At 41.2% G+C, this 24,606-nt stretch overlaps 2 protein-coding genes and 1 non-coding gene across 4 annotated transcripts; 1 reads left to right on the top strand and 2 right to left on the bottom strand.

The window, feature by feature from the left end:
* Positions 1–898: 898 nt before the first annotated feature.
* LOC136437035 (ribonucleoside-diphosphate reductase large subunit-like) lies at positions 899–18,177 on the bottom strand. The gene is made up of 19 exons (XM_066431477.1): positions 18,044–18,177; positions 17,628–17,716; positions 14,130–14,307; positions 13,250–13,350; positions 12,919–12,978; positions 12,162–12,201; positions 10,551–10,627; positions 9,268–9,353; positions 8,841–8,982; positions 8,402–8,485; positions 7,841–8,082; positions 7,155–7,356; positions 6,484–6,633; positions 4,909–5,089; positions 4,316–4,425; positions 3,760–3,903; positions 3,207–3,302; positions 2,585–2,773; positions 899–1,984 (listed from the first exon to the last, which is right to left on the bottom strand). Exons 1-19 carry the CDS (start codon positions 18,060–18,062, stop codon positions 1,811–1,813), a joined length of 2,364 nt encoding a protein of 787 aa, XP_066287574.1. The 5' UTR covers positions 18,063–18,177; the 3' UTR covers positions 899–1,810.
* On the bottom strand, positions 12,321–12,463 carry LOC136437714 (small nucleolar RNA SNORA79). The gene has a single exon (XR_010756278.1). It is a non-coding gene; the product is annotated as a small nucleolar RNA SNORA79 (small nucleolar RNA).
* A 238-nt stretch (positions 18,178–18,415) lies between the features above and the next one.
* LOC136437050 (uncharacterized protein YwjB-like) lies at positions 18,416–22,686 on the top strand. Of its 2 annotated transcripts, none has more exons than XM_066431498.1 (3): positions 18,416–18,609; positions 19,338–19,519; positions 20,481–22,686. In XM_066431498.1, exons 2-3 carry the CDS (start codon positions 19,343–19,345, stop codon positions 20,862–20,864), a joined length of 561 nt encoding a protein of 186 aa, XP_066287595.1. In that variant the 5' UTR covers positions 18,416–18,609; positions 19,338–19,342; the 3' UTR covers positions 20,865–22,686. The 2 variants fall into 2 exon arrangements, with proteins under 2 accessions (XP_066287595.1, XP_066287593.1); XM_066431496.1 differs by lacking the exon at positions 18,416–18,609 and adding an exon at positions 18,629–18,733.
* Positions 22,687–24,606: the final 1,920 nt, after the last annotated feature.

Below are 24,606 nucleotides of genomic sequence, written 5' to 3'. Positions count from 1 at the left end.
ACAGACTTCCTGTATTCCACACTGTTAAAAGATTATGGCTTTGAATATCCTGATTGAAGTGCGTTATAGCGGATAGCCCAACGTCTACAATAGTGGCCATTAAAGCTCAGGACAGCGGAAGTTACGTTACACAGACTAGGCTTTGAACAGTTCATGTAGAAATGCGTAGTTTACATTGTATTTCTTTGTTCAGTCTTATAACATAATTGTCCTTGTACAATGTATGTCTGTATGAGTACACTATGATGGAAATGTCTGCATTACCTCTATGCACCGCTCCCACTCTTTAGACGTACAAGTGTTAGGACGGGCGAGTGTGCATAGATACTCGTTTTCAGGGTGCCGTGCACTGGCACTGCGTCGAATGAACAGACTACTATACTGCACTCCTATTAACACATATCCTTTACCTGGATATCACGCCATGTACACGTGATCCCACACCTGTGCGACTCACCTGCTACTACAGAAACTCAATTATTTTGTTGTTAGAAATACTGTTAGAAATCTTATCTAGTAACTACTCAAACGCAACTATCATCGTCAGTATACCGTTGCAATTCATTTTTACATTGTTACTGTGAGTCTGTCGATTCACTTCTGCCAAAATCTAAAGAAAAGAAAAACCCCTCCCAACCAAACCCTAATTTTTTTCGGGCCCGTAATCAGAAACATCTTGCTCATGAGCCTTTTCGTAGCGGTGCAGGGTTTTTTTTCTCTCTCAAGATCTCGAGGGCGGTTTTGTGCAGACGTGTACAAGAAAAGTAATGCTCAAAGGGTACCTAAATATAACATTTGACGTTTTGTGCTTGAGATACAGACTGTTAGAAATCTTATCTAGTTGTTTGATGTCAAACAAAAATAGCAACTTGCCTAAAAAAGAAGTCAAGGCCAAGGGTTGTACAAGACTTCAAAGTAGCCTTTATTCCATCAATTGTCCAACGAATACACGGCATTATTTTTTTGGCAGTGCTGAGAATAAAGCATAAGTTGTCTGCACCAAGACACCACAGTTAAACTTAAAGAAAACATGCACACACCTACAAGATACATCATATTCACGTGTCTGCTACTATCACAAAGTGTCCTAAAGAATAGTCCTGTGTAATGGTGAAATCAAGTTAGGTTGACCACCAGAATATAATGTTCGTATCACTGGTCACTGCAGATTGGAAGTACATTAGATATTTCAACTATCTCTATTACTATAGACCTTATGACACAAACGAGGAAAGCATAATATACAAGGAAGCATACTGTAATATCACATGCAATTCTACAATTTGACAAATAGGGCTTCTAAGATTATTTTCACTCTGAAATTTGAATACAACTTTCCAAATCTACAATGACCAGTGATAGAACAACTGTACAAATATATAATACAGAATCAAGAGTCCATTTCTGCTTTGTGGGGCATTTCGGCTGATCTTCCAATATTTCACACTTCTTGGTATACATACAAAAAAACAAAAAAAACAATACATCTTATAATAGTAGGTTCTATTAGTATTAACTATTTGTTATAATGTACTATTGAATGTCATTTTCTCGTATTTTGTAAACAGTCACAGATGTGATGTTCCAAAAATTGAATTTTGAGTACTTTGTGTGGTGTTTCTGTAAAATTCAGTTCACAAAACTGAAACATGAATAGTGTAAACAAACATTCATTTTCAGACTGGTTATTGTTTCATGATTTGTACTGAACTGTATACAAACACAAAAAGGCATGGGTAGAAACAGCGATAACAAAACATTGATATTTCTCTAGTTTTGTTACAGATTACGCTCTTTCCGTTGGAATTGTTTATGATCCACACATGAGACATTCGTCCTTGTTCTCGAGCGAGCAGACCATGGCCTCCCGTTGTTTGTCCTTCTCGGCTTGAGTGGACTGTCCCAGTTTCGTCTTGTCCACGGTGAACTGGATGGGGTTGGAGGCGGGGCGAGTGCGCAGGTAGTACATGCCTGTCTTCAAACCCTGTAAAAAAAAAAGATATGGTAAATATTCAAATGTTCACGGTTGTCTATTATGCGGCAACCTCTCAACCGCAAATTCAGGACAGTGACTGTGTGTTCCCTAAAGTATTACAGTACTACTGTATGACTGAATAAATTCAAGCAGACTTTTAATACCACAAAAAAACTCCATTCCCTGTCTACTCTACAATTAAGTCTTTACAAAAATAGAAGAATCTACACTGTATTACTTCAAATTGGAATATTTCAAAATGATTTCTGAAGCAAACTACACGCACAAAATGCAAATCTGTAATATTTTGAATCCTGAAAACTTTTGTAACAATAGAGTTAAACAGTTTAGCTGTTTATATTTTGATCCAGTAGCACACTGGGACTTCTTTACAAATATGCATGTGTACAAGTACACTAAACAACTACCTTACAAACAAACATTAAACAAAGTTTGACAAGTACCATATACTATAGTGGACAATCAAACATGGAGCAAAGTAACAAATATCAGCACTTCAAAATGCTGTAAGCTGTCCACAATTCCAAAGTGCCCCCTAGAGACTAGTTGGAATACTGCAGGTACAAAAGATGTATATTTCTAGCTTACCAGTTTCCAGCCATAGAAGTGCATGCTGGTGATCTTTCCGTAGTTGGGCTCGCCGATGTGGATGTTGAGGGACTGGCTCTGGTCGATGAAGGCGCCGCGGTCCGCCGCCATCTTGATCACAAGTTTCTGCGAAATCTCCCATGTGGTCTTGTACAGGTTCCGAATATTCTCTGGGATAACTTCAATGCCCTAAAGAGAGCAAAAACAACACTTAATCGTCAGATGCAAGACATACACAAAACTGAAAGGTTTGATCCACTCGTTTCGATAAGTGTGGTGGGTTCTTTTACACGCTCTCCTTAAACACCACTTGATTCATAGGCAAACACCAACCACTAGGCTAAATCTTGAGTTCTGCTCATAACCTTTATTTTTCTTTGAACGACTCCAAACTTATTGACTACGGTTTTCCCTAACCTCAGATCTTTTTCATTTTAGACATGCCAATTTCAACTGTCAAGAAGATGGAGTGGCCATGATTTTTGTCTGTCATTGTCAATTTTGACTGTCAAGAAGATGGAATGGCCATAATTTTTGTCTGCCATCGCTCCAGTGAAAAATGACAGTGAAAACCTATGTATCGACAATACGACATTGTCAGTAACAGAAGTGTTGTCCTTACCTGCACAGAGCCGTTGTTGGCAATAATCATGTTCTTCATCTCCTCGTTCCACAGTCCCAGGTCTGTCAGGTCTGTCATCAGGTGGTGGTTCACAACCTGGGGGGAAGGAAACATAACCAAAAATTCAGACATCTCTCCACAGCTCTTCTCTTAGAATATCTATGTGCCAGATTTTACATTAGCTTGTGTAACACACTAAGTGACTAACTGGAGACCTTATCAGAGAGTTTGTGGCCTTTTACTACTAAGCCAGGAGAATGATTTAAAAACAATGAGAAGTACTGTACCCATAAGATCTCAGTATACTTAATCACTATCGAAATCAGTCCAATAAGAGCTCCGGATTCTCTGTCACCATGGGAACCAGTAATCACAACCTCTAACATCATGTTAACTGACAATTCTCAGTCTGACAATGTATTAATCAACACAATTAGGATGTTCTCAACTTTTTTGACTCTGAGTTCAAGCTTCTAGTGGCCCGACCAGAAGACGTGAGAAGTTGGATTTAGGGTAGATTGTTTACCAAAGAGAAAAAGAAGGTATACCAGACCTGGAATTCCCCAGACAGCACCCTCCTGGTGTAGATGTTGCTGGTGTAAGCCTCGATGGACTCGTTGTTCCCCAGGATCTGTGCGGTGGAGGCTGTGGGCATGGGGGCCAGCAGCAGGCTGTTCCTGACACCATGCTGCTTAACCTGGGGATAACAAATTAAAATAATCCTTTACAAAGTCTGGTACTGAAATGCCCCTGCAGTTCCAAAGAAAGCTGCTTGAGGGCCCAAACTTTACGTCTTTTTTTTCCAAGCACAAGAGCTATCGGCCACCCTAAATTTGTGACCATAGCTTAAGCAGAACATAAGACACAAAAAAGGTTTGTTGCAGCACCAAGAAATGTCTAATGATTCCTTCAATAGGTCACCAAGCACCAAAACATTTTCCAAATACCAGTCTTGCCAAAGGTAACTATTCCTTATAGTTTAACAACAAGCATTTCTGTCAGCCTGGGATACATTAGAATATGCAGGTAATCTGTACATTAAAAAGGTAACTCTGAAGCAGATACAACTTTTTTATACTGGTTTGTTTATTTTGCATATGTTCTCTTACCTGTTCCTTGAGTGCTGCCCAGTCCCAGAGGTCAGTTGGGGTCACCTTCCACATGTCGTACTGGAAGATACCCTTACTGACAGGGGAGCCTTCATAGGTCTCGTAGGGACCTGGGAAATCAACACATCATTCAATCAATAACCTTTTACTATCTAGACCAGTAGTCCTATGAGCTAAGGTTGCTCAAACTAATGGACTACATGTAAGCAGAGGCCAAGTGGGGCACTACTGTAAAAGGGATTTTAAGTTCGTGGGGATTTAAGTAAGAAGGTGAAGGAGTGTTTGCAGTGGTTTTATGATTGGTGTGAAAAGGTAAAAACAACCGCAAACATTTCCGCTTTAAGTAAAAGTTTTACAGTATGTTTGGAATTGAGCCTGAAACTAAAATATAAAAGTACAATTGCTGACAACAATTCCCTAACTGTTGTTAAATCTCCTAAAAAAAGCTGTCAACAACAAATGCATGGAATCTTGTATTCCTGTCCAATTTTCAGAATTGTTGCAACCAAATACAAGACTACTTCATAGGCTCCACCACTGAGGTCACTGGTGTCGCAAAAAAACACACGCCATGTCTAATCCAGTGAACTTACCCAGCTCCTTGGCGATCTCACAGCTGGACTGCATGGCTCCGTAGTAGATGGTCTCAAAGATCTGTATGTTGAGATGTTGAGCCTCCTCGCTCTCGAACGGGTAGCGCATGAGGATGAAGCAGTCGGCCAGGCCCTGGACACCAATACCGATGGGCCGGTGCTTCTTGTTGGAGTTCTCAGCCTAGGTACAAGATGGATACAAAAAAATTTAGTAACGTTTATTTTCATGTATTTTTGCATGGACCTAATTTCACAGTAGGAGAGGAAATAGCTATGGGGTTTTAGCAGAGTTTTAGGTTTGCAATTGTAAAAAGTCAGTTGGGGCGTCACAATTAGTGCCAGTCATGTTCCGTGCTTTTCCAGGCACAGAATGTGACACAGCCCGACTGTCACAGACTGTGCCCGCAAGCCCTGTCAATCACTGACAGGACAGTGATGCAACTATTCACGCCCACGTTTCCATATAAGGCAGCGCGTTTTTGTTTACCGCAGCGCTGCCTTATATGGTCAGTTACTTCGATGCCCCGAGGCAGTCAGCTCGCCCAATCTAAATCAATGCTACGGGAAGTTGTAGCCCTGGGCACTGTTTGTGACAGTGCCTGAGTATCCCAAAATGTGCTTTTGCCCCATCCACGGTTTGGGATTCACGGGCAGTCACGAACCGTGCCTGGGAACGGTGCGTGACAGTGCCCGAGTGTCACAAAACGTGCTTTTGCCCAAGGCGCGGTTTGTGGCACACGGGCACTGTCACGAACCGTGCCTGGACACAGTTGTGAATAGCATGGTTCGGGACGGATTTTTGTAGTAGAAACGTGCTAAGACGTCCGTCTGTTTGTGCCACATCAACCCTAAGTCCAAATCATCCAAGACAAGCGCGAAATGTATTTCAATGAGCGAGAATTACGCTGATTCTTTCTCATCCCAGCGCCCTGAAAAACAACAACAAAGATGACGGGCTGCAGGAAAAAAAAACACGTTGGGCAGACTCCTCCCCCTCAAAACACTAAGCTCCGCCCCAAAGCACAGTATGTGACGGTGCCCGCGTGTCACAAAACGTGCTTTTGCCCCAGGCACGGTTTGTGACATGTGGGCACTGTCACAAACCGTGCCTGGGCTCAGTTTGTGACAAAGCACAGAACGTGACGAAACATCAGTAGTACAGTAGATGTACACAAATTTGTGCTGCCATGATTATGCAGTGGAGAGGCCAGTGAGAAAGCAACTACATCACAATATATGTATATCAAGATAAATTTCCATAAATGTAGGTTTGTAGATTTGGAAGTCATGTAAAAGTTCCTTTAGAGTTTTATTTCTCACCTTTCCAATAAAGGCTTTTAAAACTGGTCGTGACAGTGAGAATTTCAAATGACACTAATATGAGTCTAACATCACCGGATCTTGCAATTTTTAATCCTTAATAGACCAAGAAAGCCACACTCTGTAGATATTCAGAGACATACAACAGAAAAAGAGTAATTTATAATGAAATATAACAAGTTGAAACATATGGCTTCCAGTATGATGCTCTTGACATCAAAATTGACTAGCCTTAAGTTAAACGAATCTGCCTACCTCAGGAATAGGGTAGTAGTTGACATCGATGATCTTGTTTAGGTTGCGTGTGATGACCTTCGTGACCTCCAACAACTTCTGGAAGTCGTAGGTCCCGTCTGGCTTCACGAACATGTTCACTGCGATGGACGCAAGGTTGCACACCGCAACCTGGAAGGAAAAAAAAACATGCAAACATGTAAACAATTGTTTTGATGCACTAGCCTGTAGAATAACACTCAAAACCTTTGTAAACCTATCTTCTTATAAAAACAATAAAAACCTTATTAAATAGCTCAACTAGTAGCAGCCTCAAAGTTGAGCTCCGGGTTCCAATTAGTTACTAACTAGGCGACCCCGGTTCAATCCTGGGACAGGCCACCTCGTTTGAGACTGCATACCTTTTTCGGAAGGGACATAAAATGGGGGTCCTGTGTTCGAGGAGGTGCCTTGGGGAAGGGGAAGGGCTAGCAACCCCTCCCTGTAAAAATATACCCTGCTACTGAAATAGCAAGGAATCTTGCTGTCCTATGTGCCATTTTGCACTACAAGGGTCGGAACAAACTAATACACAATAGAAGCTGTTTGGTTTAAACAGAAGGTGAAGGGAGGGTGCTGGGCTTCTGTGTGGTGAGTACAAATATCTTCACCCCTGAGGCGTTGCCAAAAAGAAAAGATGTGAAGATTCTGACCTCATCCGGGCTGGTGTACTCGACGATCTCGGTGCAGAGGTTGCTGCACTTGATGGTGCCAAGGTTCTGCTGGTTAGACTTGCTGTTACAGGCATCCTTGTACAGCATGTAGGGGTTCCCCGTCTCCGTCTGAGCCTCAATGATGGCGTACCAAACCTGCTGGGCCTTTATGGTCCGACGACCCTTACCAGCCTTCTCATAGCTGGAACACAAAGAAAATAACATTCAACATCTTACCAGTAAGAGATGTGATCTTTACAGAAATCTTTATCCTATTTTCTTTTGCAACTTGTTTAATATTTTGTGGCCGGGACTTGTGTTTTTTTTTCAAGAAGAGTTAAAATATAAAACATACATACATGTAGATACAGATACAGAAGTGATCTCGACCCAGTTTAGCTCACTCTGAAGATCAAAATCTTCCACTGGTTGTGACAATGAAGACAGACTATGTACATTATGTACAGGTTTATTCTACCAGGGAAATTCCCCAGCTCTTTCTTTAAACGATTACAATGAACAGTGGTCCACAGCTTAATGTACGGACCTTTTCCAGTGGCAGTCTGGTAAGCCACAACACCCCGGATTTGGAAATCCAGATACAGGGTTCACTAGCCTCTGGACTACTCACATCACAAAAAGAACTGTAATACTGCCCTATCGAGGTCTTATGAGTGTGAACCTACCCTGTGTATAGTTTCTCAAACTCCTCCCCCCAGCAGTCCTCGAGGCCGGGACACTCGTGCGGACACATCAGCGTCCACTCCCCGTTCTCCTCCACACGTTTCATGAACAGGTCGGGGATCCACATGGCGTAGAACAGGTCCCGCGCACGCTGCTCCTCCTTCCCGGTGTTCTTACGAGCGTCCAGGAACTCGAAGATGTCGGCATGCCAGGGCTCCAGGTACATGGCGAAGGCACCAGGGCGCTGGAACATTTCAGAGGTATGTTGATGTATTTGAAAAATACAATTTGCTGTGGTAACAAGCTCTGCACCAAAGGTTGCAGACTGGTTCACTGGTTCCTGTTTTAACTAACTGTTTTTTTGGGACCTCTCCATGGGATACCGAGAAAGTGGGTTTACATTGTACAACTACTGTATACAAAATTGTTTAAACAACGAACTTATACCCGCAAAAAAACAAATTTTTTCATCTTACTAAATTAGGTGTCCGAGAAAATAAATGAATTTACAACATCTTCAAATGAAAATCAGGACTTTGTGTGGCAGAATCTCTAAATCTCACCTTGTTTCCTCCCTGGTCCACATAGCGAGCCGTGTTGTTGAAGACTCTCAACATGGGGAGCAGGCCGTTAGATATTCCGTTTGTCTGAGGAGGATAAGATTCAAGAACTGTCATTGCTTCATTGTACAGAACATGTCTTACAGGACAAACAGTATAGAAAAACTGGCCCAAATACATACAGTTTGAAAATACTTTGCCGCTTTTGATTCCAGTTATGTTGCAACATTTCAAATATGCATCCGCCTGTTACTTGCAAAATGTAAACATTCCTACAAGTCAACCAAGGATGAATTTTTACAACCATACTCGAAAGGGAAAAACGTGATCTCAAACCTTAACTCAAGCACAAATGAACTCAATGAACAGATGAGCTACTCTTCCATTGTTTGTGACAGAGAAGAAAGCCAGACAGAGAGAAGTCAGTAATGTTTTTGCTTACCCCTGCAATGAAGCTGCCGGAAGCCCTGATCTTGTGGATGTTGACCCCGATACCCCCAGCAGACTTGGAGATGAGTGCACATTGCTTCAGGGTCTCGTAGATACCATCAATACTGTCATCCTTCATGGTCAGCAAGAAGCAACTACCGAGAGGGAAGAGTGAATCATTGACTTGAAGAATCATACACATTACTTTGGTGTCAAGTGGATCTATTTACATACATTTTGTAATCCTTATGGTCAATCTAAAAGCCTTAACCCAGCTGTCAGCCAATCAGAGAATCGGCTTTACCTACAGATAACACTTAGGCCATTCTATGATTGGCTGATAGCTGTGAGATGCACGCCCACAAAAGTGGAAACCTTAGCACCTTAAAAAGATATTGTGGATATTTCAAGATCTAAGGTATTCTGGCCATGTAACTTACCTGGAGAGCTGTGGTTTGTTGGTACCAGCGTTGAAGAGAGTTGGAGAGGCATGGGTGAACCACTTCTCAGACATCAAGTTGTACGTCTGCAAGTGCACAAATAGATCAAGTTTGTAAACATATATATGGCCTCCATCTGTCAGTATTGACCATGGTAAAATCCTAATTCACAACAGCCCTACAGCATGGACTATGGCTACACAGCCCTATACGAGAACGGCAGTCTCTGACACAAAAATCACATCTGTAAGCTGACTGCTGACTCAGTTCTGTTGCAAAGCTCTTTTCTGCGATCCGCTTTTCATCTGCGCTGTGCATCAGTCTGACTTCTCCTGATTTGAGCTGCCTGAACAGTTTGCATCTCCACCTGGAACGGTCACTTGCAAGGTCCTCCTGGTGCTCAGTATCAATATCTAGAGCCTTCAAGTCCCTCTTGCAGACATCTTTGAAACGCAGCTGTGGCCTCCCGGTACGTCTCTTTCCTGAGATCAGTTCTCCGTAGAGAAGGTCTTTGGGGATTCGGCCATCCTCCATGCGACGGACATGGCCTAGCCAGCGAAGTCTGCGATGCCTGAGCAAGGTGAACATGGTAGGGAGGCCGGCGCGGGACAGCACTTCGGTGTTGGTCACTTTGTCCTTCCATGATATGCCAAGGATACGGCGCATACACCACATGTGAAAGGCGTTTAGCCTATTCTCCCGATTGGCATACATTGTAGGTCGACCATACCACGTTTCACTCCCTTAGAGAAGTGTGCTGAGAACGCATGCGTTGTACACGGCCATCTTTGTCTTGACAGAGAGTTTCGGGTTCTCCCACACTCAAGTGGTCAGACGGGCATAAACAGGACCTATTAATACATGTACTTGCTTGGCAAAGGATGGTTGTCAAAATAAAAAAAAGCCAGCCAGATACAATCAAGTTTAAAATCTGGCAGAAATTAATTACCTTTACTTAAGAAAGTGATATCGAACCAGTTTAGCTCACTGAAGAGCTAATCTTCCAATGGTTGTGACAGAGAAGACAGACGTCATGTACAGTATTTATAGGTTTATTCTACCAGGGAAATTCCCCTAGCCCTTTTTGACGAGGACAATGAACAGTGGACCACAACTTAACGTAAAATCCTAAGGAGTGCAACCCTTTACAGTAATGTGCCAAGTTGTTGGATGAGCAACAAAAGTTGGGATTCAAACTCCAAACCTCTTGGTCCAGGGGCAGGGTTGCTAACCACTGGACTATGCATGATCCTACAAATATGAATCAAATAGAGATAATTTACCTCAATTGCAGCATCAAGGTCCTCGTAGTGGATCCCCAGGGATACTCTCATCAGCATGTGCTGAGGGCGCTCCGCAACTGTATGCAAAACAGATAATTTATTATGTAATATACCATAGAACAGTGTTCTCGCCAGCGCCCGTCCTCCCGTCATTTGACGGGTTTTTGTCGCTCATGACGGACAAAATTTTTGCCCAACCCGTCATTTTTAATGGACAAAAATAGGTGTGTAAAGATATTTAGACAGAGTTTAGAATTTTGCAAAAACTCCAGAGGATCACCGGAAAATCGCGACGAGGGCGATCTAGATCATTTCTAATGCCCGCCGGCGACAACCCCAGCCACACAAAGAGCGCCGTGGTGGATACTAGTATTTGGTGGCCGCCGAAAACTCGGCGTCATGCGCCGCCCTCCTTACAGTTTTGGCTGGTCGCATCGGGCTGACGTTTATTTCTGTTTTGTCCCTCTCGTACAAAACCGTCAGTTATTGTTATCAAAGAAGCCTAAAAATTCAGAAATATTCCTATAGCTATCAGGCTTTCTGTAATCTGTATAACATTATTAAAGTTTCAAGCCGCGGCGGCTGAGTTGAATGCGCTTTCTTCCCATAAGAAATGGTAAACAGGCGTCAGATATTCTATTCAACCAATCACAGTGCGTCGTCTCCGTCGCTTCAATAAATACCGACCAATGACATGCGAGTCTCGCTACTCGCATGATTTCAGCTAAGCGTGAATTTGCGAGATGTTAGAGGAATGGCGGGGATCGCAAGGATCACACGACGAAGCGGCTGTTTGAAGGCTTGAATCGACGACTTTTGAAGACATTCAGTGCAGTTACCGGAGAAATAACCGTGGAAAACATGGGAGAAAAAATGGACGTCTTTATGGCGTTCTTTCTCAAAGTAGGGTGTCAAATTTCTCATTATGTTCAATAAATACAGGGAGCATACGGGACAAGTGTTGAAAAATTTTAATTTTGCCGACTTATTCTGTGTGTATTTTTTGTAGGACGTAGATACGTAATAAAGTTTTGTTGTGCTTGATTTTCTTTTCTTTGCCGATTGTATACAACATAGAAATGTAGCTTGTGTGTGAACATTCGATCTTACCGCGATGATCGACGGCACGCCTCCCCCCAAAATTAAGCCGGAAACCCTTGTGTAATTTTTCACCGAAAGAGATGTCATAAAACTAAGCTTATTCTACCAAGAAATTTGCCCCTCAAAATGCAGGAAAAAGCGTTTCAGAGGGTCTAGATTCCAAAATTTTCCGGGGGAGAATACCCCCGGACCCCCCTAGGATGGTCACGCCTCCGGCGCGACGCCTCGCGCCTTCGGCGCTCGATATGTTCTCCCCGACAGGAAAATTGAAATGACGGGTAAAAATTTCAGGCTGGCGAGAACACTGCCATAGAATCATTTTTTTCTGGCTCCCAGTGTAAAATTCTGGCTACAGGTCTATCATTTTTGGTTTGCATTTTTGAACACCCCAAAATAATGAGATAAACAGAAATATACGGGACTTGGAAGAAACCTTTCAATGTGGTTGTGTTTTTGGCACAAAATCAGAGAAATGTCAATAAAATTACCAATATACATGTGCAAACTCACCTTTCCCATCTATCCTGAGGAGGTAGGACCTCTCTAGAGTCTAAAAAAAAAAAACGAAAAAAAAGATCTGTCACCAACTTATTTCTTAATTTCCTATCATAGAAATATTCAACTTTACATTCATCAGCAATTATTTTACATGTAAAAAATTATGACGTGTATTGTACAAATCGGCAAGTCCACTGTAGCAGGGTGCCTGCAACCGGCAGTGCAGCTACAGTAGGTGAAGACAATTTGACATTTCTCTTCGACAGCATAAAATCACACCAGCCAGTCTCAGGTGGCATGAGGAACAGCCATCGAACAATCTTTAAAAAATTTCATCCAGGATAGTGCTTATGTACAGAGTTCTTACGGGTGCAATAGCCTAGGGTGTAATGTCTCGCATTTAGATGGTCTTGGGTTCAAACCCCGGCCGGGCCGTACCAAAGACTGAAAAACGGTAAACACTGCTTTGTCTGCTTAGCACTCAGCACTTATCAAAAGCAAGAGTACGGGAGTTGAACACACACTAGTTGACTACTAGCCCCATGCTGTAAAGGCCCTGTGTGGCCTTAGGGTTATTGAAACATAGATGGGTAACACTGCTATACACTGAAAGGTCACAGTTGTCTAGGAACAATTTTATAAAGCAAGCAGTAAGTACCTTATACTGACATACAAATGTATGCAGGGTGTTGATACGACAAGTCATTTTCGACTTGGTTTACTAGTTGCAGATATAGAAACCAGTGAGTAAAAGTAAAGTTTGACTAACCTTGATGCCAAAGTAGGTGTACTTGAAGTCACGGTCATAGATGATAGCAGAGTTCAACCTCTGAGGAAAACAATGAATCAAACAACATTCATACTGTATCAATCTGAATATCCAACTAAATACAGCAAGTCTACCACATTGTATTTGGATATCAAGAATGGTGTATGCCCTTACAACTCAATAGTAAGGTTCTAAATAAAAAAACTAGCTTGAGAAGATTTAAAATGTCTACAAGAAAGAGGAATTACTACCTGTCATACATGTAGTTGCATAGTTCCTATAAAGACTGAAGGAATTCTTTTAACTTAAGGAAGAAGACAAGAAAACCTACATCTGCATTCTTCATGATAAGGTCCTTGAGTTTCTTGGAGATCATAGGGGAATGTTGGTTAGTCTTGGGGTTCACCCAGTCGTACAGGTCCTCCATTACATCTGTGGAAGAAAAAGAAGACAAAAGTTTTTAGTGGATTAGATTTAAACTCTTAGACGGACAACAGTTGATTGCTTGATACTGTAACTTGATTCTAATCTTATTTTGTGGTAAGAAGTTAAAGAGGGCATTTGCGCCGTTTTGAGTTCACTGTTAAAACATAGTAAAGCAAGACAGATAAGATGTTTGTGCGTGATACAGTTAGTGGTCGCCGCGAACTTAAAATTATTGCGAATATCACGATTTACAGTAATTTGTATGTTGGCCTAAACAAATATTCTAATAAAATAATTATAAAACTAAACACTGGGGTTTTGGGACAAATTCCTATATCGACCTCTAGGCTCAAGTCTTCTGCATTGCATCGTATTTATTTTTGATTTGCCATGATGTTATTTCTACGTTTTCTAGAAAAAAGGTAGATGTCTCAAACAGCTAATTACATTTTAAGCCTTAAGCCATTTCAAGTATGACAGAAATGCAGGCTATTAGCTAGCAGGGTGTCTTCTGGACTCCCTGCACTAAGAACATCAAGAAATTAGATGCCCTCCTTTTGCAGGGGACACCAAGAGGGCACCCTGTTTCCCTGGATATTACATACACATGTTGTTTTTTCCTCATACCAGACACTGGGAAAGCATGTACATTGACTGACATGCAAAGGTACCAGGCAATTGTTAATTCATAGGGCCCATTGAGGAGCTCTATTTCCCCCCTCTCCAATTTTGGGATGCCCTGTCTATAAATCCTAGCTAAAAACCTGCAGAAATGTAAGTCCTACCAGTGAAAACCTTCTTGGTCTCCTTGTGGAGGTTGGAGATGGCGATGCGAGCAGCGAGGGTGGCGTAGTCGGGGTGCTTCACGGTCATGGTGGCGGCCGTCTCCGCGGCCAGGGTGTCCAACTCCACAGTGGTCACTCCGGAGTACAGACCGCTGATCACCTTCATGGTGATTTTGGTCTAACAAAAACAAGATTGATGTGAAGTTGGTGTTTAGCAATCCAGCTGCTGGATCTAAAGGTTGTGAGTTCTAATCCTGCCTGACTTGTCTGTGACAAAATAATGCTTCTGGTAGGAAATAAACTATATAATTTAAAGCACAATACAGTTCATTCGTTCAGACTCTTGTAGTGCCTGGTGGCACATAGGCATGTTACGTCAAAAGTAATTACTCAAGCAACTGGATAAAATTTTGAAACAGTCAGACGTTTCAGACAGCATCCACTGTCTTTCGTCAGTGACTAACGATAGGACTGAGAACACCAGGTTTTATACCAAAACTCTGAATAGGTATGTTAATGAGGTTAAGAAAATTTAGGATGTCTTGAAGTAGTCTTTAAAAGAAGATTAATTCAAGACAAAGTTATGTGCCAATAGTTCAATAAGCTACTGTTGATTTTAGTACAATAACCAAATGTTGTTCGTCCGGGGGTGGGGGGTGGTGGGCAGTACATTATCCCAAGTGCCTGAAAGTTCAACGCGTAGGTTGATAGGCATGTTGTTTCTGTGGCAGGGTATAACTGTACAGGGAGGGGTTGCTGGCCCTTCCCCTTCAAAGCGCTCCTGGTATCTTCTCAAACACAGGACCCATACCTTATGCCCATTACACAAGCTAAATACAGATAAATGAATTTAAGTACAAGAATCTTTTCTTTTTCGAAAATGTAACGCTTGGAATCATTAATTCGACACCTTTACGCCAACGCACCATTGTATGATAAATCAACAAGCGGACTTAGGAGTGTTTCGGTAATCATTGACTGTATCGTGTACGTTGTTTTTGCTGCAATTGCTACATGTGTGTCACTCCTCCAAATCATTTACATATCTCGGAAAAATTACTTCTTCAACATAGGACCCAATATGACGGCGCATTGCGTAATCTGTTCCAAACGAACCATTAATCCGACAGTATACAACAATGTCGCTGTTTACTGATAATTTTAATAATCAGAACAACGGTTATTCCCCGATTTCTCTGTCAACCAACGGCCACTTACACTAGCTACTACAGGCATCACATGTCACAGTCCAGCACTCGTGAGTGTGACCGGATTAGTCGCATATTTTTTAGATTTAAGATGGTGCGACAAAAAAATTAAGACCTGCGCTAGGATAATGGATGCAGGACTAAGCGGTAAGCTGAAAATATTTAATATTGAGGTATTCCAACCCTACCGCGATAATCGTCGGTGAATTTTCTATCATGTTCCCACACCCGCGGTACAAAAACTATCCGTTCCTAGTGGCAAAATTACCCATGGAAATAAAGGATATAAGTTTCTCTCCTTTGTGATGTATTTGTTTGATTTGTAAAATGTTTCAAACGCCAGAAATTTGCCGACGAAAGGGAGCGCTAGCGGCCGTGCACTTCTGGACGGCCGCCATGATGTTTCTAGACCGCAGCAGAATGACAGGCACATTTCCTGCGGTCATTTTTACACCTGTTCAATCGATGATTTTACGATCAAAAATCAATGAATCAATTCAAGTAGAGTTTTATCCCAGAAAATATTAAATTGTCTTTTTGTTACCAGCAGTGTTCTCGCCAGGCCTTTTCAGCATAGGGGCCCCCTATGCTGTGATTTGGACCCCCTATGCTGTGATCTGGACCCCTATGCTGTGTTTCAACCAGCATAGGGGTGTTTCTTTCTGGGACAAAGCTTGTGACCCTTCATAAATCTTATAAAAAGTTCATATTTGGCTTTAGAATGAGGTTGTGACAGAGGAAAAACTCTACTTCGCAAAATTTATCCCTCAAAATGCATGAAATAATGTCTCATTGGGTTATGAATTTACAAATTTTCCGGGGGAACATGCCGGACTCCCTACTCTGGTCATGTCTTCAGCACTCCACGTGTGACTTGCACTGCGTAAAGTTGGCCTTCTGTACATGACCCCTATGCTGTGAAAAAATCCTGGTGAGAACACTGACCAGTATCATTTCAAAGCTCATGATCTGCCCGTCATTATGGTGCTATTTCCATGCACTTGTCTTGTTGCACATGTCTATTCAATAATCCAAGACATGAAAGGGAAAAAATGAATGAATAAATAAATATAAATGATCTGCGTTGTCTGCTATTGCTCACGTGATCACCTGTATGATTCTGGGAATATTCAAAATGGCGGTTTCCGAAGACGCGTTCGCAAACCCTCTGGATAATTCGCGCTTTGTATGGATCAAGGACAAAACTAGACTAATTTGCTGTTATTGATGGACATATTGTTTATTCCTCTTTTGATCGATACAAGTATAGATATGTAATGTGATGATATGAAGAAAATGTCAACATTGTGACGGTGTGTGACCGATGCTCCCTCTCCGTTAAAACAAACGGTTAGTAAATTGACGACCTCGTCATTGCAAAGTTTGATCTTTATGAACTTCCGACTGTACCTTTTTGACATCAGTACTTAACTCGTATTGGAATGCAATTAACAGTTTTTGAATCAACCTGCTGAATCTTGTTTGGCAAGACAATACTTAAAAGTGTCGAATTAAAAGGGTGTCAACTTAATGGTTCCTAGCGTTAGTTGCAAGGTAGAAACAAAAGGCACAGGTGTGAAAAATTAAAATGAAAGCACACCTAAGTACAAAATAAATGAGGGACAAAAAAAAAAAAAACTAGACAAAAAAAATTGTTCCAATTCTTGACCGAGTTTCAAACGAATCAAAAATTTAATTTGTTTACTGTAATGCGTCCTGGGAGGTCAAAGGCTGAGGAAAGGTCAACAAACTTTCCCGCGAAAATTCCTGTGGTTAGAAAAGGGGAGGGGGGTTCCCGCCTAAATTCCTCAGCCAACATTCAACAGCTGCTCGAAATAGTGACAACCACATAATTCCTATGTACAGTCCACAATACAAACATAAAATTATTCCATAAGACATGGCCAGATAGAAGGAATTTACGATTCAAATGCAAAACATTTGTTGGGAGGTCGGTTTCAAATCGCGCGCGCTTACAAACAAAACAAGTATCGCTTACACTGTGCAAACGAAAGAAGCTAACACAAGTGTCAAACTGTGAACTACCGGCAAAATACCATATCGCACAAAATTACAAACATGTTAAAAATCGCCTAATTTGGAAATTTTAGGAATATTTTGCAGCCTGGACGGACGAAAGCTATCGTGACGTAATACAAAAATGGCGCCAACTGAACACAAAGACTGAACCAACGTTTACTTCAAAGTCTTCAATAAAAATCTACATATACATAGAAATTAATAAATGTCACTGATATTTGTGTATTCTATATGATATCTGTATACTTACGGGGTCGACGAAGTCCATGTTGAGCCCATAGCAGAGCTTTTGGATCCTTGACGTGATCTTGTCAAAGTGGACCTTTTCCTGGCGGCCATCTAAGCGGGAAAGGGGGGGGGGGGGGGGGGTCGACGATTAAAAAAATTAAAAATTAGACACTCGTCGATTTACCTGGACAAATTCCTGTCAGAATATATCCTAGAGATATTTATGCAAGCCTTGGATGCAATGTCGACACCAAAAATTAGCAAAGAAGAAACATTTTGAGTGAAGAACTTGTAAATGTTTCGGTGTCAAACGACATATCGAGAAATTATGGAGGGAAAATCGGATTCGCCAATCCGCCGACAAAATCACAAGAAAAACGCTTAAGACGATTTGACAAAGCGCATGGGTATCCTAGATAGACCGAGAATCATACGTACCTCTCTTAAGGACGTACATCTTGGATATAGGTAAGAATTTAAGGGAATTTTAGAAGAGAAATTTGGACAACAGCCTAGCCCTGAGAAATGGACGTCTTGAATGGAGCGCCAAAAGTGAAGTCACGTGATACAGGTCAGTAAACGCATACCATCTTAAAGGGGTGATCCTTTTATATAATTTTGAATATATCCACAATCATAACGTTAAGACAAACAAAAACTCTTCTTAATAGAAAATAACCTTTCTCGTTTTATACAGAATGTATAGATTTTCGATTACAACGAAATATGGAAATAAACATATATATCATAGGGAAGATGTTACATCAGTAATGGACTAGTCAATTTAAATTGACCAATCAGGGTGCAGCCGTTGACAGCTGGGTGTGAGACCTAGGGCATGTCGGGACGTGTGCAAACAAAGCCTTGTGTACAACAATGATTGACAGAATGATTGACAGAATGAATGAGTGACTAATCAGATTAAACAGGTGTTCCAGGTGCATGAGCAACACTGAACTACAGCTGCAGAAAATATATGGGTCTTTGAGGTTATTCACACAAATGTAGGAAGCTGTTTCTTAATCTTCTTTATTTTCTTTATTTTGTGACCTTTTGAACTCTTGTCAGGGCTTGTTTGTTTGGCTCTGTATCCTCGTTGAAGTTAAGTCCTGTTTTCTCCTATTTCAGGTAAGGGTAAGGGTCCAATGTCAACACCTATGTAATTGTGCCTTGAGTTTGCCCTTATAACTTATAATGTATGCCCTTTCTTGTGAGGACTGTAGCAATACTATAATAATCTTTATTGCATGTTCATTCCCCAGGGGGATAAATGCACAGGATGCCATACATGAGTAATTGAGATGATATGATGATAACGTTAACGTCTAACACAATACTAAACATTACATCAATGTACTACCGTATATCTAAGTTCTAGTGGCTTCTTCTCTCTTTTTAAAACACATGGCGACATAATTGCATACTCAGTCCATTATATAAACATTTGTGCATGACATCAAGTATTTGAAAGTAATGATTCCTGCTTTGATATTGTCTTACATCTCTTTTCAAGCTGAATTCATTTGAACAGAGACTGAACAGTCTAGTAAGAAATGCATTTCATCTTCAATACGTGAGTTATTAAAAAATTTACATAATCTATCATGTAAATAATATATTTCAATTCACTGTTAATCTTAGCCGGCTTGCTATAATTACACTGGTTAGGCAATGTACACATTACTTACTCATGACTTTTACTAGTTTTATTTTTCCCGTTGTTTCATTTCAGTTGCCATGACGACCGCATCCGCACGGATCCGAATCATGAGCGCCATGAGCGTGGACGGGTTCATCGCCACCCAGGACGGAGGCGTCGCCTGGCTCGACCAGTTCAACTCCGTGGACACGGGATATGACGACTTCCTCAAACAGATTCACACAGTAGTGATGGGGCGAACCACCTACGAGCAGGTTTGTTTGTTTTTCTTGCATAAGCAATTCGGCCTACGGTTGTTGACTTAGAATCTAAAGGTTCTGGGTTCAAATCCCAAGCAAGCCCCAATGTCCTGCCCTAGCTAATGTTGACACTTGAAATTCGTCTGTCCTCGTTCGTCTAAAGTAACCTTTTTAATGTATATAAGCGCAAAGATATGAATATTGTGATGTGTTTTTTAAAAATCTGGTCCACTGGAATGTTTTTAACGTACTTCTGAAATGTAAGAAATCTAATGTAATATTCAGATGTGTCCTCAGACATGGCTGCAATGTTGGTTTCAGAATAAAGATTGATTGATCCAAAACTGATGTGAGCGAGCGATTAGAAAAAAAGTTTAAAAAAACTATGTGGTCAGGAAGGTTGAACAATGACTAAACACACAGAGAAATTAGATTAATGTTAAATTGCACAGTGCCAGTACTGTAGTATACCAAATAATAGATTCTTCATTTTTGGTCTCTTCTTTGAGTTTGGTATTCTAGACATTAGTATCTGTTTTCTGAAATATCTTTTTGCAATTTAAGGCATGTATTTGCCCATTTTGTAGCTGCTTTGCACGATTTACAGTATGGTGGAAAACTTTTTTTTTCTTTGGAGATGGACGAAAATTGATGCGCGCCCTGATGTCATCCATATAATCAAATCAATGTGGCCTTAAGTGAAACAATCAAACAAATACCTCTCTGTTAGTGACTGCACCTACGAAAATATCTGCTTGGAAACTACCTGTGACACAATTTTGAGACAAATTACCATACATTTGCATGTTGACTTACTCAGTACATTTGTGTGTTAACCTGTTAATTTGCTAGACCTCTATTATCAAGTCTTTTCATTTGAAATGTGAGCACCTTTCAAAGCGTTTTCTTATTGATCATGTGTATCTCATCGCCATTATTTATTTCTCAAAATTGTGAATTTATGTGATTTGACCAGGTTTGTGGATTTGACTGTCCATGGCCATACGCTACCAAGAAAACAGTTGTCCTCACCACGAAAAACCTCACCAACCTCCCTACTGAACAGACCACCTGCTGTTCAGGAGACGTACGCGACCTTGTAGACGACCTTCGAAAGGCAGCGACGACAGGTGACATCTGGTTGGTCGGAGGGCGCATGGTGACCCAGGCCTTTCTTGACGCAAGGCTAGTTGACGAGATCGAACTGTTCATGATGCCGGTGTTGTTGAACAGGGGAAGCCGCATGTTTGAACCGACAGAGAGCACGCCAACCGATTTCGCCAACCTGAAACTGAAAGAGAGCAAGACTTTTCCCAACGGTGTGGTGAAACTGGTATATAACAAGGCAGAAGGGTCTTAAGATTGATATGAATTTTTGCCTGTATAGGCTATACCAAATCAAATTGTTTGTTCTCGGAATTGAAAATAATGCTCAACTTCAAAAAGAAACAGATAGCTTCGGCTAGAACATCCCTTTAGAATTTTTTAGCATGTCTTTAAATCTTAAAGAATGGATTATGGAGGCAGTGTGGATCAGAAAATGTGCTCCAGTGATGGACCGTGATGAGGGGGGGATACAAACTTAGTCACATTTGGGACCACATCCTTCCACTGCAGAGCCACCTGTAGCTGTGGGGTTAGAACCATAGAGTTGCTGACTCAGAACCTGGAGGTACTGGGTTCAAATCCCTGATAGGTAGCAATGTGGTTCCCTTGGGAAAGGCTTAAAAACAGTTTTCTCACTCGAATTCATGATGATTACTGAGCTTCGGCTAGAACATCCCTTTAGAATTAAATGTGGGTTCCGTGTTTGAAGAGAGTCACACCTCACACACATTAAAGAACCCACCACACTTCTGTACATAACTGCAATTCAGTCTGTTGCTGGAAAGAATATTAATTTTTATGAATAAACCATTCTCTCTCTCTCACACACAGACACACACTTATCAAAAAGTGTTTATATTGGGGACCATTAGCCTCTACCAGGCCATGCGGATGGCTGTAAAATAGTAGAAATTGGCCAAATAGAGTGAATAGTATGATAAGGGAGTCGCCTACGGAGAGAAGGTCCAATATGCCATCCCAGCCTGCAAGTGAAACTCTGGCAAATATTCTACCTATAGCTGGCGTAGTTAGTCTGGTAGAGACTAAGGACCATACCGGTGTGAGAGGATCAAATAAATCTGTCCGGACATGCTTGTACTGTTCAGTTCAAAACTGCTCTATCCATTTTAACGATTTTTTTCCCCATCATACAGGGTTGGATGTGCTTGCAATTGCACATGGATGGGGGAGACCCATCAAGTGCAAGTCTCTTTTGTAGCAAGAGTTTTTACGGCTGGATGTGCCACACAAGACGCCACTGCTGCGTTACGCAATTACAAACTGGTTTTACCTTGCATGCAATAACAAACAAACAAACTGTGTTTACTTCACATAAGCAAGTCAACACAATATCACTGACCAAGCACATGAGATATTTATTGCACCAAATATCGTACAATACAAATAAGATTCTGAAAGGCACATATAAACTTCACAATATTTGCACAAATCTGCTAGCAAGGTCCGTACAATGTCGGCAACCCTTTCTAACTACAACTGGTCTTGCTTTTTTTTAAAGTACTATAGCCATAAATATCATTAATGAATGTATACAACAATCTTACAGTACGAGACGTTACAGAATTCTTCCTTACAAGCAGATATGTATATATCTATATATTTTACAACATGGCACAGGGTTATACAATGGATTGTTTTGTTGAAAAAAAAAAGAATTTTAAGCAATTTTTGGCCTGGTTGTTTAATTCGCAATTTTTACTGCATTTTTTTGCAGGGTAGTCAGTAATAAAAACGAGGTCTGGATAAGCTAATATTCTGGTTCAAGAATAACACTAGGGTTTATCAATACTGCAATTTTATAGTTAATTGCATTAAAACCATGTAAAAAAGAATCTAAGTCTTGCAGTTTAATTGGACAGTATTACCCCGTTGAAAGAAAGCAATTGCAAGTTTTGACTTTCACGGAAAGCCATCAAGCTTAAAAGATGACGAGCCTTAAATCCGGCCATGTTAGCTTTTAGCCACTCTCCAACGCCACCTAGTGGTAGCATGCATAACTGCAACAACTTTCTCACATTGACACATGTACATTTTGTACCTCTTACAAAAATATACGAAACAATACAACAATTTGATAATCAGAACAATATCATATACATATGTGTATATTAGAATAGGCTTCCATAAAAACTGGAATTTGGGGAAAAAAGATCAACAGCTAATATACATGTAGGCTCCATTGTCACCGTAGAGGCATCCTCAAAAGGTCAATGACCTTGAAAATCCTTGGAATGTGCCATATAAGGAAAGGTTTCTGTAGTCATGACAACAATTAACTCCTGGCCAATCAGATCTCTTCATCTTTGATACCTTCATTTTTGCACCAATGGCATGTCTTGAAGTGAATTAAAAATGTTACTAGAGTCAACACATAACTTGTACCTAATAGCATATAATCAAGTGCAACAATTTATAATACTGGCACAAAATATACAACAACACTGGATGTATAACACAGGTACAAATGTAACTTTGCAGTACTCCTTTTCCATATTACAATACATAAATACTGGTTATCTTTCACAAAACTTTAACATCTAGTCTTAAATAATAGACCCCTTTCCAAATACCGCGGCCATTTTGAATCCAGGCCGAGCGCACGTGATTCGAGCGCGGGAAAAGTCAACACCCGGTAAGACCAAGCCAGCGGTAAGGCGTCCCCAATAGAAACCAGCGTTGAGTCATCTTCGGCGGCGAGATGTTCTCCTCCTCGGTGAAATCCATCCATATATTTGCATGGCACAAGTAGATGATATTGTTGTGGACACTTGGACTCGATATCGGCCAGTAAAATTGTGAATTTCTGCTCCTTTTCCACAGTTCCTGCCGGGATGTTGAACGCGCGCTACGGTGATCGAATGCTAATATGTTTACACCGCGTGCTTGTAGTTTCCCTAATAACGTTAGCTAAATTCGAGAAAAATCCCACAAAACATACACTTTCAGGCTGGGATCCTTATAGCTACTTAGATAGACATATACAGAATTTTACCGGTTGTGACCGTAATTTTGGTCCATGCCAACTTCGCCTGGGAAAACACGCGTTGAGAGGGGGTCGTGTGTTCTGTCTAGCCTTTCTTTCTTTTCTGTCTAACTTTTCCTTTCTTTCTTGTTACATCGCCCCGCATGGCGATATTTGACATTTCCGCTGAATGCAATCCCACAAAAAAAGACGTGTAGGCTTGAGCTTAAGGTCATTTTTGTTTAGTCTCTACCAGACTAACCGCGCCGGCTACGGGGAGATCATTTGCCGGGGGACTTTGGCCATGGAGGGTTGCAATATTGGACCCCATCTCCATATAGCCGACCCCCTTCATACATTTGACTCTATTTGGCCAATTGCTACTATTTTCCCAGCAACCCGTGGAGACTGGTAGAGTCTAATTCTGGTTAGGAATTTAGCAGAATTTCAGCGGCTTCTTTTGACGAGTTTTCTGAAATATCAAAACCTAAAGTACGTGAGTGAAGATGGAGTGTTTTCACTTTGCGCCGTAATATCTTAATTTCCGTCGGGTGATATTACAAAAACGTGAAAATATAGGCTTGAGGGCTTTGCGAGTATAGAAATTTGACGAAACTTCGGTGGCTCCTTTGACTTTGACGATATTCTAGTGCCAAGATTAGTTTCATGAAGTTCGTGAGTGAAGCAGGGGGTGTGTTTTCTTTGTAGCGTTTCATTACATCACTTTTCGCGGAAATATTTTCGATTTCCACAGGATGAAACCCCACAAAAAAAAGGAAAAATATCGGCCTGAGGTCCTTCCCTCCTCAAGTCAATATTATCTAACGTTTTTTGGGTTCCATCCGGTCAACAGATAACGTTATCTGAAATATTGCCGCGCAAAATGATTTAAAGAAACGTCAGATACAGTGGAAAACGCACCTTCACTCACGTACTTGGAGTCCGCAAGACTAAATTCTTGGAATCCGAAAAGATCGTCTAAAAGCCGCTGGAATGCTGCCAAATTTGTACC

The sequence above is a fragment of the Branchiostoma lanceolatum genome, chromosome 6 (assembly GCF_035083965.1).
Source record: "Branchiostoma lanceolatum isolate klBraLanc5 chromosome 6, klBraLanc5.hap2, whole genome shotgun sequence".
NCBI lineage: Eukaryota > Metazoa > Chordata > Leptocardii > Amphioxiformes > Branchiostomatidae > Branchiostoma > Branchiostoma lanceolatum.
This window is presented reverse-complemented; position numbering and strand designations above follow the sequence as displayed.